This window comes from Poecilia mexicana, unplaced genomic scaffold, assembly GCF_051168715.1.
Source record: "Poecilia mexicana isolate PSO_F unplaced genomic scaffold, ASM5116871v1 scaffold_3, whole genome shotgun sequence".
Classification (NCBI taxonomy): domain Eukaryota; kingdom Metazoa; phylum Chordata; class Actinopteri; order Cyprinodontiformes; family Poeciliidae; genus Poecilia; species Poecilia mexicana.
Genome location: NW_028263372.1, coordinates 26,071,000 through 26,085,324, shown reverse-complemented (window position 1 = coordinate 26,085,324; position 14,325 = coordinate 26,071,000). Strand labels below are relative to the sequence as shown.

The 14,325-nt window shown below is 36.2% G+C and overlaps 1 protein-coding gene across 1 annotated transcript; it reads left to right on the top strand.

Moving 5' to 3' along the window:
- Positions 1–124: 124 nt before the first annotated feature.
- LOC106910528 (nuclear receptor-binding protein-like) lies at positions 125–13,285 on the top strand. Its single transcript, XM_014977219.2, has 18 exons — positions 125–423; positions 588–983; positions 2,377–2,499; positions 2,638–2,739; positions 2,835–2,924; positions 3,101–3,141; positions 3,250–3,344; positions 4,666–4,749; positions 4,921–4,979; positions 5,057–5,155; positions 5,268–5,400; positions 5,876–5,966; positions 6,341–6,391; positions 6,849–6,984; positions 7,084–7,137; positions 7,231–7,294; positions 10,684–10,739; positions 11,414–13,285. Exons 2-18 carry the CDS (start codon positions 756–758, stop codon positions 11,471–11,473), a joined length of 1,566 nt encoding a protein of 521 aa, XP_014832705.2. The 5' UTR covers positions 125–423; positions 588–755; the 3' UTR covers positions 11,474–13,285.
- The last annotated feature ends 1,040 nt before the right edge of the window (positions 13,286–14,325 follow it).

Here is a 14,325-nt window from a genome sequence, read left to right as displayed (position 1 = left end):
TTGTTTAAATGTCTTCGCCGAGCAGGGAGAGGATAAACAAAGCTGTGACTTGTTCCGCAGCTCGGTACGTGATGTTCTCTAGCGGCGCGCTGCGTTTTCTGTGCGCACACAGGCGCTCCTCAAGTCCCGCCCCGCCCCTCCCACTCCGGCTCACAGAAAGGGACTTGAGATGCTACATTTTTATGACGAACTAGCATTTTTTGTTCAGACCTCTATTTTTTTTCTGCTTTCGTCAACATGTAACTAGAACCTGTTTTTAGCTATTTGAGGGTTTTGTGTGTCCTCTTCAAGGTTTTAATTAGTTATTTTTGTGTGGATAGTGGTTGAAACTAAGTAGTTTATTCGGCTTTCACTAGCTTATTAGCCAGGGGAAAGTTAGCAGAGTAGTGTGTGGCTGAACTTTTAGCCAACAGTGTCATGCAGGTAAGCTAACAAATTTGATTGCTCTTTTGATTAATCAAAATTAGTAACAAATACTAATAAATGTCTTCATCGCTTAAGAATTTAATTAAATTAGTTTTAAAAGTGAAAGGACCTTTAAAAGTTATCATGCCTTCCAACCGCTCGTCTTTTTTGGATGTTGACAGCTTTTCTTCTCTGAGCCTTTCATTGATGTCCAGCCTATTTAAAATAAACTGGATTCATGATTAACTCAACACCCGAGGGGAGCGCAGAAGACACAGCGGTACTCCATCACTTGCTTCCGGCCAGGCTCAGGAATCTAGCGCAGCCACGTTAGAATAAGGTTTGCTGTCATGTCGGAGGCGGAGGAGAAACCCGGTACAGACGCGAAGTCAGAGTGTACAGCAGGAAACCTGTCCCCGAGTTCAACCCAGGCTCAAGATAAGACACCCACTACTTCCTCCGTGGCTTCTCCGAAACCCGTGGCCACCTCAGCGACCGAGGATGAGGATGAGAGCGAAGATGAATCAGAGATCCTGGAGGAGAGTCCCTGTGGCCGCTGGCAGAAACGTCGAGAAGAGGTGATTATTTACAGCACAAGTCATCACACATCCGTTTCAGCCAAAGTTTGGGTTTCATTAAAAACTCGTCTAAAAGTCCCTGTAGTCAATCAGGGGTTGTCTAACTGCATATATACAGCAATACTTACAATATTACAATTTATTTTTGTGCAAAGAGAAACCTGAACCGATAAATATTATATCACTAATCAGATACTTATTACCAATTTTTGTAGTGCCGTGAGCTGCTGATACAGATTTTTGTTTGTTTTAATTAAAATATTTGTTCAGTGCATTTACCACTGTCCAATGTAATATTTAAAAGGAGAAAAGCTCAGATTTACTGCTATAAATTAGATTATTAAATCGAGCTGTAATCAAGTTTTTTTTGCGAAAGATCGTTAAGTGTCTATATTAGGAGCTGGATTTGAATAACACTTTGTGTTACAAACTAAGTTGACACGTTAAGCTGCTTTTAACATCTTGTGGTTGTGTTAGCATCGCTAACTGTAAACATCAGCCTGTAATTATTTCTTGTTGAAAATGTCAGCCCGTATTTTGAGTGAGTTTTCCAGAAGCCTGCCACTATTTGCTGACCCAGCATGTCTCTAATTCTCTGAACTAGTTTTAAATTCCTTTTAATTACCACTAGGAAAAATATTGTCAGTAGGTTAGACTTTAAATTTTATCATGATATATTGTGGTATTATTGTGACAACGATAAAAGTGAAAGGAAGTATTTCAAGCCTCTTTGTAAACTTTCTTAGGAAACTACATCACAAACACAAAAACTGCTTTTAAAAACATTTCTTTGTTGAAATAGGTTTCTTCAGAAAACCTTTTACATAAAGAAGTTGATTTTTAATCACTCAACTGCACACAGGAACTGCATTTATCAAATGTATTGATTATTTATTGGTGCCATTATGGAACCAAAAGTGAAAAATGTAGGAAGGGTAATAATTGCAACAAAATTTATTTTATCATTAATTTGTCTTTGTCATGATAAATTAAGCTTTTTATTGTGATTGCAGTGACGAGCGATGCAGTAAATCCTCAGTCTAGTCGTCAACAGACCTAACAGCAGGACTATTTAAAATTCATCTCTGCAAAAAAAAGAGAAATGTTTTCAAACTTGTTACATTTCAAAAGACGTCAGGAAATGGTTAATTCATAATTTGAGTTAAAATAAAATAACTCCTTTAAATGTAATCAGCTAATATGTACAAATGAAATGCTTTGTGTTTGTGTCAACACTTCACCAAATTAATTTGAAAGCAGCCAGACCTTCAGCGAATCCACTCTTCTCAGTTTTTACTCATTAGAGACTCTCTTTTTAATCCTCCACAGATTATCAGCTGTGCTGTATTTTAATCCTCATCTAATATTTATTTTTTGGTCCCTGTACACGCAGGTCAATCAGCGTAATGTCCCGGGAATAGACGCTGCTTATTTGGCCATGGACACAGAGGAGGGAGTGGAAGTAGTTTGGAATGAAGTCATGATTTCAGAGAGGAAGAACTTCAAACCGCTGGAGGTAAAGGCCTGATATCACAGAGAAAACAGTTAAATATGCATATTATTAATTTCTTCTTGGACACCATTAAGAAAATGTACATGTCTCACATGCTCAGTTATTTCCTTATGTTTTGTTATATTTTTGGAATTGATTTAGGAGAAAGTCAAGGCTGTATTTGATAACCTTATTCATTTGGAACATGCCAATATCGTCAAGTTTCATAAGTACTGGGCTGACACAAAGGACACCAGAGCCAGGGTGAGTCTTACGTCGTTTAACACACTTGCTTTTTTCTACTAGATAAACAGTTTCTTAAAGATTTACACTTCCCTTACATGTCTTTTCTCTGGCAGGTGATTTTTATCACCGAGTACATGTCATCTGGAAGCTTAAAGCAGTTTCTCAAGAAGACGAGGAAGAACCACAAAAGTATGAATGAAAAGGTACAGGAAAAATTTGTTGCGACTTGGCGCAATATAAACAAAACTGAACTGAATGCTTCTGCATTGCACTGACTCCATATATTTTTGTATTTTGAGTGTAATCTCTGTTTATTTAGCCCATCTTGAAAAGCAGCTACAATATCTTCTCATAACTTTCTTTCTTCTTGCTCCGTCAGGCGTGGAAGAGATGGTGCACACAGATCCTGTCTGCGCTCAGGTCGGTTTAGTGTCAGACATTTTGCTAAACTTACTTCCAGCTTAATGATCGTTTTCAGATCTTTGCTTTTAATGGTGGATTTATTCATCTTCTCTCTTTGGTTTACAGTTATCTCCACTCATGTGACCCACCTATCATTCACGGCAACCTTACCTGTGACACCGTCTTCATTCAGCACAACGGGCTCATTAAGATTGGATCAGGTATAAAATTACACCAGTTTCATCCCAAAGGCTTAAATAGGGGGAGTTAAATTATACTAAATTATGAATAAGAGAGCTCAAACTTTCAGTTCACTTTTGTAAACTGGACATTACATTTTTAACACCTCATGTAGCCTTTCCCTTTTTTTGTTTGTTTGTTTTTGGTCAAATCAACTTCTCTCACACTGTTGCCATGACATTTTTCTTTTATTCACTCCACAATCTCTGAAACAATATCTGTATTCAATATTTTATTTTTTTGCCGTTGTGTAACGTTTAATTTCTTTGATATGAAATTCAGACCAGATGTCACTAAAAAAACAAATAATCCATACAGAATTTTAAATTGATACATAATCAAGTAACTACTAAATATTGAGTATCAAAAACCTGTACTTATTTAAGATGCTTCGGCTCCAACGGTGCTCCCTGGAAAATGTAGAGATATTGACCAGTTTTCTAAGTATTTGTAACCATAATGATTTTCTGTAACACTTTGTTAATGATAAGCATTTTTCTAGCCCATCAAACAAGACAAAACCAGCTGATATTACATTCTTTATGTATTAGATAATTGTAATTCCTATGCATGGTTTGCCCCGGAAAACTTTCTAAGCCTGGTGGTTGGGCGCGTGGCGTCATTGATCCAGCAGCCCGCCGCGTTTTTGAGTTAAAAAATGTTTAAAAGACAGGAAATTTTAAAATATCACTTGATAATATTGGAAGATTAATACCTGAACACCTACTAAAAAGTCTTAAAAAATGCAAACATTTAAAAAAAATGAAATAAATAAGCAATGCTTAGCCTTGTGGGGGCACAAATAAAGCCTGGTAGCCCGCCAGGCTTATAATGCACTGGGGGAAACACTGCTATTATAATTTCATACTTGTGCAAATATTTTTTATGAATTTTATATTGGTTGTGGGGTTTCTTGTATTTGCTAACATGTAAACTTAGACTTGAGTAGCTTGTCAACAAATTTTTAAAAATCCTCTTGAGGATAAAGTGTAGTATTCTGAACATGATATTAATTGTACTGATTCCTAAATGCTGACAAATTTGAGCTATTATTTTCTTTATGTCTTTGCTGTGTTTTTTGTGTTCAGTATTTATTCCACTGTCTTACACAAAACTTTTCAACAATCTGATTTGTTTTGATGTCTTTCTACACAAGTAATATTTTGGTTGTTACTCCTGGTGTGAGTTCATTTACTAACCAAAAACTAATTTCTTCTTCTGTGTATTTTCTTTCCTCTTTCTCCTTCACATCTTTTTCCCTTTTGATGAAGTCGAAAATAAGTAACCTTTTGTAATTCGCAGTTGCTCCAGATACCATTAACAACCATGTGAAGACGTTCCACGAGGAGCAGAAAAACTTGCACTTTCTTGCCCCTGAATATGGAGGTAAGTATCACCAAACTGTTCCTCCGTGTTCATTTTAAGAGACGTTGAAGATATCGCATCCTTTTAAAGCCTCTGATGAGTAGACAGTTTTTTTTAAAACGTCTGTTGTGACAGCTGAAGTGTGATGAGACTCCTGGGAAAGCTTTGTTTTAATTGCTTCTGTTATTGTAGCTGACAACGACGTCACCACGGCTGTAGACATCTACTCGTTCGGCATGTGTGCCTTAGAGGTGAGACGGTTTCTAGAGCGTGTGACGTTTTCGCCTGAGCCGTTTCCCACACGTGACCTTGTGTTGCTGTGCTGCAGATGGCGCTTTTGGAAATCCAGAGCAACGGAGACTCCTCGTACATTTCTCAGGAAGCCATCGACAACGCCATACAGCTCCTGGAAGACCCGCTCCAGAGGGTAAAACGCAGAGTTTTAATGCTTTTCACTGTCTGTGCATGATAATTTTGGGATCTGTCTAAAATTCGGTTTTCATAAACAATATGTTTATCAGATATTTGTATATTTTTAGGAGTTAATCCAAAAGTGCCTTGCGTGTGATCCCAGCATGCGGCCTACAGCCCGGGAGCTGCTGTTTAACCAGGCTCTCTTCGAAGTGCCTCTATTAAAACTATTGGCTGCACACTGTATTGTCAGCTACCAGCGTGAGTCCTGAATCCACACATACAAACTTACACTGAGATCAACTCAACAGTTTCACATGTATGTACAGTTGTATCTGATTTATGACTTATGATTTGCATGAAATAGGAAGTTTTAATTTCGCCTCAATCAGGAACTTTGTGGTAAAGCAGATGATTTTAGTCTTTAACCTGGTCAAAAGTATTCACCCTCTTGGGTGTTTTGCCTTTTTTTTATTGCTTTTACAAATAAAAAGATTGACAAATCTAGGGGGATTTTTTGACAAAAAAACCCTTTTAATATCAAAGTGAAGTGTCAGTAAAGACATCAGGTCCATTCACTGGTTAATCAGCATTACCTGCATGAAGACAAAATAACACTAAGCAAATCAGAGGCAATATTATTGAAAAGTATAAGTCAGGGGATGGACACTATAAATGTTGTTTAAGACCATTAGCTGTAGTCATGTGGTGATTTTTCTCTCTTTATTCTGACCAGACATGATTCCTGAAAATGCCTTGGAGGAAATTACGAAGAAGCTGGATCCCAATCTGGTGATCGCCGTTACGAAAGAAGATGTTCAACTCAAGTAAGTGATGAAAATGTCATTCAGAATCAGATGGAAGTTTGTCATCCGTGACATGCAACGCAATTTAAAACTGTACCCGTTATGACACAACGTCCAGTCCAGTTTAGTTTTCTTAAATGGCTCCGAGTCACAACAAATGTTATCTGGTGCAGTTACTGCATTATTTCTATTTTATTTTATTAAAAAGAAAACAAATTGCAGCAAACTGATTAGGAATAACCACAGTTAAAAAATCTTTTTTGAAGTATGTTGGTTATCCCAGTTTCGTTTTTTTTTTTTACTCAATTTGATATTGTTGATTTTATTATTGAAAATGAACCATAGTTGATTTTCAATATTACCCTCACATTGAGTTTTCTGGGGTTTTTTTCTAGGTTGTCCCAGTTTCCTGCCTTAGAACTTGACAAATTCCTGGAGGATGTGAGGTGAGTTTCATAAAATCCCATAAAACTTCCACAACAGAATCACCAAAAACTACAATTAATACATTTTTAGATCTATTTTTCTCACATTTGCAAAATATATGCTTTTTTTAATATAATTTTTGACAAATATCTCTTGGAAGGAAATGTATCCATCTTTTTTTTTCCTTCAAAAGTTTTTTCTTTTCTTTTTTCATTTAAAAATAGAAATAAATTGGTGTTTTTGTTTTTATTTTCAAAATTAGATATTTTTAAGAAAAATTTCATGGCTCTAAACTGTTTTTTGTCGATGAATTGAGGGCAAAAATGACTCTGGATCGTAAAGTCTGCCTTTTGTTTTTTGGCCACAAGGGGGCAGTATCGAGCCATCCTACGGTCTTTATTTAGAACCAACGTATCATAAATCTCTCTTTTCTTGTTTAAATTGTCGTTTTCTGTTGTGTTTCTCCCACATCATAAGGAACGGTATTTATCCGATGACGGCGTTCGGGGTGCCCAGTCCTCAGCAGACTCGACTAAAAACAATCACGTCTCCCGTTGTCGTTCCTTCGGTCAAATCTCCCACACCTGAGCCTGCAGAGCTCGAGACGCGGCGGGTGAGTTCAGCCTGACACGCACATGGTTTATCAAAAATCATTGAATGTAGATTTAGGAATCTTTTCTTCTTCTTTCAATGTTTCTTTTTCCTTCTGCAGGTTGTTCAGATGCAGTGCAACGTGGAGTCTGTTGAGGAGGGAGCAAAATATCATGTGTGTATTTTTTTTAAGCAATCTTGTTTTTATTGATTTATTACTGTGTATTAAAAAAAATCAACCTGTGTTTTTCTGTTTCTCTCCATCTAGCTAACATTACTGCTGAAGCTGGAAGATAAACTGAACAGACATCTAAGCTGCGACATGTTACCTCGTAAGATCAAACTCTCACCATCGCCACATGTAGAAAACCGAGTCCAACCTTTCAGCTCTTCCATCCAGCCGTCTTACATTCTTTAATATTTCAGCTCACAGACGATTTCGAGCACATACTCCACAAGAACTTCTTGATATTTAAAAACAAAATAAATTGCACTGGTTAAAGTTTGTTATGGTTGAACATGGAGGAAAAAAAGGTGAGAATTTAAAAAAAAAAATTACCAAAAATTAAAGGAAAATGTTGAATTTTAGTTCTTTGTTTATATTCATATTCAGCATAGCTTATAAAACTAGTGAGTGCATGTTAGTTTACTTTATTTGTAATTGCCACTGCGGTGTAAAATTTACAAAACAATTTCTTTAGCCACTAACTCATCTGCTTTACAAAGTATTCATGTCCCTTGAATACTGTCCTGTATTTTGTCACATTACAGCAACAAGAACTTAAAGTCAAGTTTATATTTCAGCAACAAGGCAGTTCAAAGTTTTTACGTGATAAAAACACAACAAACAAACAAAACATGTTAAAGTGGCAAAATAAAGAAGTAATAAAAATTAATCAGTGTTCCAGATAATCATTAAATAAACTTTAACCAAACAGGTTGTTAGCTTTGATTTAAAGGAACTCAGTGGGTAAAAAAAAAAAAAAAAGATGAATGTGTTTTTTGTTTTTTTTAACAATTAAAGATCTGAATAGTGTGGCCTGCATATGTAATCCATCCCTCAGACTGTTGAAGGCTGATGAGAAGAAACCTCTACTTGATCAAAATATATCATATAGTTTAGTACAAACTATAAGAACAATTAGACCAGCGCAGGTAGAGCAGAGGTTCACCTTCCTGCAGGACAACAACCCCAAACATCTTGTTCTTCCACATCATAATTATACATTTCATTGTGGTTGTTTATTGCATAACATCCCAATTAGTAAATAGATTTTTGTGGCTGCAATGAGACAAAATGCTGAACACTAAAGCAGATTTATAATAAAATTATGAATATGATAAGATTTCCTCTGGAAGATTAAAGTGGTGATTAATATGTTTGCTGGCAGCAAGTTATTGGATCCCAGTTTATGAGTTAAAATGTCTCTCATTCTTTAAATAACCGGGTCAGAACTGCTGTCGTAGAAAAGGTCAAGTCATTGGAGACTGAGCAGATTCCTAAGAATAGGACTCTCTGGACTACCAAAGGAAAAATCTTTCATTTTTACACGTTATATTTAAAACATTAACTTTATATGAAGGGAGAGTGATTTATGGAGCACCAGATTTCTTCTTTATTCATAAGAAGTAGAGAAGTCCCAGTGTCAGGACATTTCATAATCAAAGCATAAGTAACAAAATTTGACCCTTTCTTAAGTCCATTTGCTTAAAAAATTTCTAAAATGTAATACATAATATACCAAAAATATAATAAATTCACTTCAAAACATACATCTTTCAAAGCTGTGCCTCAGCAGATTGCTTTTTGTATGTTACTGCTTGTGATAAAAGCTGCAATATGGAGAGTATTATCCAACTGGAAAGAGAAATGTTGGCAGTAGAGTCTGCTGCTCTGTCATAGGTATGACAGGTATGGTCGGCATGCGCGACGCTGCAGCCGTGTGGAGAATGTCAGGACCCTGAGAGGCTCCAGCTGACAGCTGTCATCTCCTCTTCCCGTCTCTTACCAGCCTTTAATGTCTCTGTCTCGCATCTGCGCTCGCACTGCCAGTCATTTGGTGTCCGGCTTCGTTTCTCTCCACATGTCGTCCTTTGCACTCTCACTCCGTAACTCCACTGACACTCACGCGGCGATTCGATACGTCCTTACAGCCACGCACATTAATCAGTCACACTAACACTCTAAGATGTTGATATTCTGAAGTGATCTCTTATCAGCCGATCACTGCTCCAATCAGATTTCACCCACTGGTTCAGTTTAGTCACTGCTATGGTTCTGGAGTTCAAGATTAATAACACTGGGTTACAAAAATATATTTTTTGGAAGTTACCTGGATTAGGACTATTTTGCACTGCTGAATCCAAAAGTGACATCCATTTTTCTCAGTCAGGCTTTTATTCTAATTTGATTCTTCTGACTAAATTGATGACATTTTTGTGACATCATCAGTTCATTTCTGTTAATATTTCTCATCCAAAAAAGGTTTTAGGAGAAAAAAAATGGTTTCTAGCAGATTGTATTAATTAATTAAACTTGGGTTTCTGTAAGTTGGTCATTTAAACACTGATAAGGGTAAGAACATGTAAATTGAACATTACATCTTCATCTCTCCGTCTCATCACTAACTGATCCCAGAATCTCAGCAAACCGATCCAGATGTGAGATGCATTTTGATGCTCATGTTGCATCCATAGTTCAGAAAGTTGACCTTATTGAGCAAAACCAATATGATTTTTGGATTCAGCACATCAAAATTACCTTAAAACAATTGAAAAACCCCAAACTATTTTTTTTGGCTGTTGTCCAGTGCTTTTAGCCACTTATTTATGTTTATTTATTCAAGTTGCCTCAGATTTGGGCATCAAGAAAACAGTGTTGAAGTGTTTTTCAGTAATTTACTTTAAGTTTGGAAAAACAAAAATATTTATGAGATGCAAACATAAAAAGTAGAATAAAGCAGGCATCAAAGGTCATCAAAAAAATCTGACCTACCTACTGCAGCATTTCAGTATTTTCACATTTGCAGCAGTTTTACACATTGTGTTTTTTTATTATTATTTAAAGACTTCACTGTTATTTTTAGTAGTTTTGTTTTCCGTCATGTACATTTTATTGTCAAACTCATTGTCATTCTTCAGACCATATCCAGATTATAAATGGTTGTGGCAGGACTTATTTATCAAACTACCCATTAACAAACAGATAAAATACTAATCAATGAGAACTTTTTGAATTTAAATAATGTTGCACATCTTTACGCATTAATTTAATTTGATAGTGCGAATTTGATTTGTTGATTTGAATAATAAAAAATATGTAAGTACGCAGCTATTGTCTTAAAAGTTTTATTTATGTCCTCCTACATAGAGGGCCACATTAAAGCTTATAGCGGGCCGGATTTGGCCCCCAGACCACGTGGTTTAAAACATGGGGAGGACACACTTCCATAAACGTCTTAAAACATGTAGCTCATTAAAGCAGTAATATTAAGGCCCAAAAACGCCACCGTTCAGCAATCAAGTTTGAATAAAGCTGGAAATGCAAACCTACAACAGTAAATCCAGAGATAATTATTTAAATGTTTCAACTTAAACATGCAGATCCTTCAAGTATAAAAAGCGTCATGAGCTCATCATCGTGTTGCTGCAGTTTAACTTGGTTGGTGTTGAAATGGTTTCGCCTTCGTTTCCCGTCACTAACTGCTGCTCTGTGTTTCAGATGAAAGTATTGAAGATTTAGCTGGAGAGTTGGTGCAGCTGGGCTTGATCAGCGAGGTGAGTGTGTGACGCCGCAGCAGGACGTGCACTGCTAACCAGCTTCACTAAAAGCTCCTGATGCAGAAGAAAAACTCTATAGCATTTAATGCATTTAGTGCCTCTGTCATAACATTATAACCGCTGAGAATCAGTGGGAAACAGTGACTCTTATTGTCATGGAGCCTGTTTGGTTGTGTGTTTGTGGGGAATCAGGGAAGATATCAGGCCGAAAATGTTCTTTAAATGTGTCGAAAGCAGAGAAAATTACAAACACCAAAATGTGATGACAAAATAGCTTATTTGTTTAACTGGACTAAATCCTAACTATATTGTTTATATCATCATTTGTACAGCTTTCTGTTTGAGTTGTGTTACAAAAATAATAATACTTTTCTTTGGCAAATATACAAAAAACAATAAATAACGGTTGTGTTTCTGATCTCACTCATTATTTTTCTGTTCCCAATCATTGATCTAAAATCCGCCTGACATATCCTTTATGTCTGAAATCATCAGTTTATTTAACCGCTTCCTGTTTTAATTGGCCTGTTTCAGATTTTTCTTTTGCTTAAACGACAACATAAGTTTCATGTTTTTTAATATTTATATATTTCTGGTTCTTAAAAATCATTTTCTTGTAGTTTTTATTTGTGTGTTTTTATTTATTTAAAACCTATTCTTGCTCTCTACAGGTGGACCAAATAAAAATATCCTCTCTGCTTGAAGAAACATTCAGCCAGGCTCTCCAGTAGCACAAATAATCCAATGTTCATCTTCAGCCTTGTTAGCAGGTCTTTCCAAGGAGCTTTGGGTGATTATGTGACCAAAACGGGGAAGGATCCCTCACATCAAGACATAAAAGAAAAAATATATTCCAAATGCACAAAATATCCAACGTAAAGCCAGACGGCCCCATAGAAACCAGCAGCTGTGAACTTTCTATTTGACTCTAGGTTGTGTAATAACTGCTAAGGGAATGTGTCCCAGGCTGGGAACCCTTTAAACCAGTGCTTTCTTTAAGTGTGCTTTGTTTACATGAGGAGCTGCCTCGTTTGTTTGTTCCTTCGGAGGAGTTGGTCTGAACCGCCTGGGATGTCCGAATGTCTCCTTCACCAACCTGCTGGTGTTGTCACGTTTATGTTTCAACGGCAGCATCCGGACCCACTGACAATCAGCAAACTGTAGTTTCCCTACAGACTAGTATTGCCTTTCCATGCACAAAAGAAGAAAAGAAAGAGCCAGGCTACTCCTTTCTAATTCCTCATTCTTTTTTTTTATATGTTCCCGTTATGTTTCGCTTGACGGTTGCTTCCTTTCATATCATTCTCAGCTTTTTGTGCTTTCTCTGATCAAGCTGTTGCCTTCTAAGTTATATCTGAGAAGATTTTTGGTTAACCGCTTTATTAAAGAAACAAAGTAAGTGCAATTATGGTGTTTTACTTTTTGAAAATACATTACTTGCTTACTTTGAGGTACTGTGAATTAGTTTGTTTTTTATATTTATATATGTTTTTTCCATCTGTCAAAATGCTTCCAGGTCCTTTTTTATACATATGTGTATGCATTTTTAGTTTTCTTCTGTTTACAGTTGCTGCTGTCTGAGTTGACCAGTTACTTTGCCTTTAGATTTCAGTGGAATGTGTGTACTGAAGTTTGGTGTAGTAATTTGTTTAAAGAAACGTCTTTGGTTGATCGGTGTGTTTTGTTGGAGAAACAGGTACTTTATTCCAAGTGTTTTTTCCTTTTCCTTACACAGCCGCCCCATCGAGGGTCTGAGCCAACAAAATATGTTTATTTATTGGGTGCAACTAGAGCTTGGTGTTGGTGTTGTCATCCTCAGTTTTAAAAGAATTACACGTATTTCATGTTGTATAGATCATGGTTCGACCTAAATTGAGATCAGGGAATTCGTATCGGGTTTTTTACTAAATTTGCCTCCCGACTCTTTACTTCTTTTTCTAAAAAGGTAAAATATTTCTGAACACTGAGCATACTGCAAAGAATTACATCAATTTTTCTTTTTTTGTTTCTGTTAAACTTTTGGTTACATAATTCACATATCCTATATCACTGGTATTTTTTAACTCTGTTTTATGAACTCTTTAATTATTAAAACATTCCCTGTTTCAAACTTATTATGGTCACAGTCTGCTCCATGCTGTATGCAGTCGATCTTGGTTCATCGTTTATGTGATTTCTATTATTCTTGCCCTTTGTGAACTTCTGGGATTGTATTTTTGGAAGAGTAGCTCGAGTCAAGCGGGGGAATGTAAACGGACCACCTCAGAGCACAGAAGGGGTTCAGACCAACCAGTGCGACCACCAGGCTTCACATCGACTGTCTGCAGCCTGTTTAACTCTCCTCCTCCTAAACCCCATTCAGTAGAGGTGATAAAACTGGTTATTAAATAATCAAACACATTTGACAGCTTTAGTCTGTTACTCCATGCTGTGTGCTTTTGGTTGTATTTAGGTGTTTTTATGAATTGTGTTTTGACACAAATGTCAGTAAACGTGTGCCTTTTTGATGCGCGAGTTCTTTCAAATAAATGGATCGATCACTCTCTGCTTTCTAATTCTGGGATTATTTCTAAACTTAAGTACAAATATCCATGTTTGTAGCGTTGCAGCCAGTGGCTTTATGAAAAAGGTGTTTGTATATTGAATAAATTATGTGCCTTTCTTTTTGTAAATCAATTTTGAAAGAAATTCAACGCTTAGATTCTTTATATAAATTATTAGATATGTTAAATGCTTTTATTCCTGTAATTTCAAGTTGTTACATGTGCTGCAGATCCAAAGAGTTTCTGACCAGTTGAGCCCAGTGATGCTAAGTGCAAGAGTCCTGCTGGAGAATTGAATCACCATCTTTATGAAGCTCATCAGCAGAAAGAAGTGCTCTGATTTATCTGACAGATGGACCCATACCCAGAGTTGGGTACATTTACTTAACTCCATTTACTTGATTAACTTTTAGTACTTTTGGGAGTATTTTTGCTACTCTGTACTTTTTACTTTTATTTGAGTAATTTTATTATGAAGTATCTTACTTCAGTAAAATTTCTGGGTATTCCACCCACTGAATTAAAAACAAACATGTTTTAACAAAAAATTCACCAGACAAACGCACCTGCAGTTTTTATTAAAGTTTCACTTTTATTGAAATAAACTGATTTGGAAAAAAATTATTTTGCCACATTTTTTTGTTATATGAATTATTGTAATTTTTGTCCTAAATCTCCACTTAACATTTAGGTCCGTCTGATCATGTAGTTTTTAAATATTAAATTATTTGGTAATTTCATCAGTTACTCTGTACTTGAGTAACTGATGAAATTACCAAATAATTTTTTACTCGAGTAATTTCTTTAATGGCTATTTTTTACTTTTACTTTAGTAAAACAAACAGTTTGCCCTTTTCCATCTTTGATTCTTTGCCTCTCCACTTTTCCTCCAGACTATTCAACCTTGATTTTCTAATAAAATGCGATGTTTACTTTAATCTGAAGAGAAGTGTAACACTGGACAACCACCCTTCGCCCAGGTAAAACATTTCTGGTGCTGCTCAGGTTTCTTTTCTTGTGCAACTTTCTCTACCACACTT

Coding starts and splice junctions, on each gene's coding strand:
- LOC106910528 (XM_014977219.2), top strand. CDS start 756: ATGTCGGAGGCGGAGGAGAAACCCGGTACAGACGCGAAGTCAGAGTGT. Junction 5,967..6,340: donor AAAGAAGATGTTCAACTCAA/GTAAGTGATGAA, acceptor GTTTTTTTCTAG/GTTGTCCCAGTTTCCTGCCT. Junction 6,985..7,083: donor CAGAGCTCGAGACGCGGCGG/GTGAGTTCAGCC, acceptor TTCCTTCTGCAG/GTTGTTCAGATGCAGTGCAA.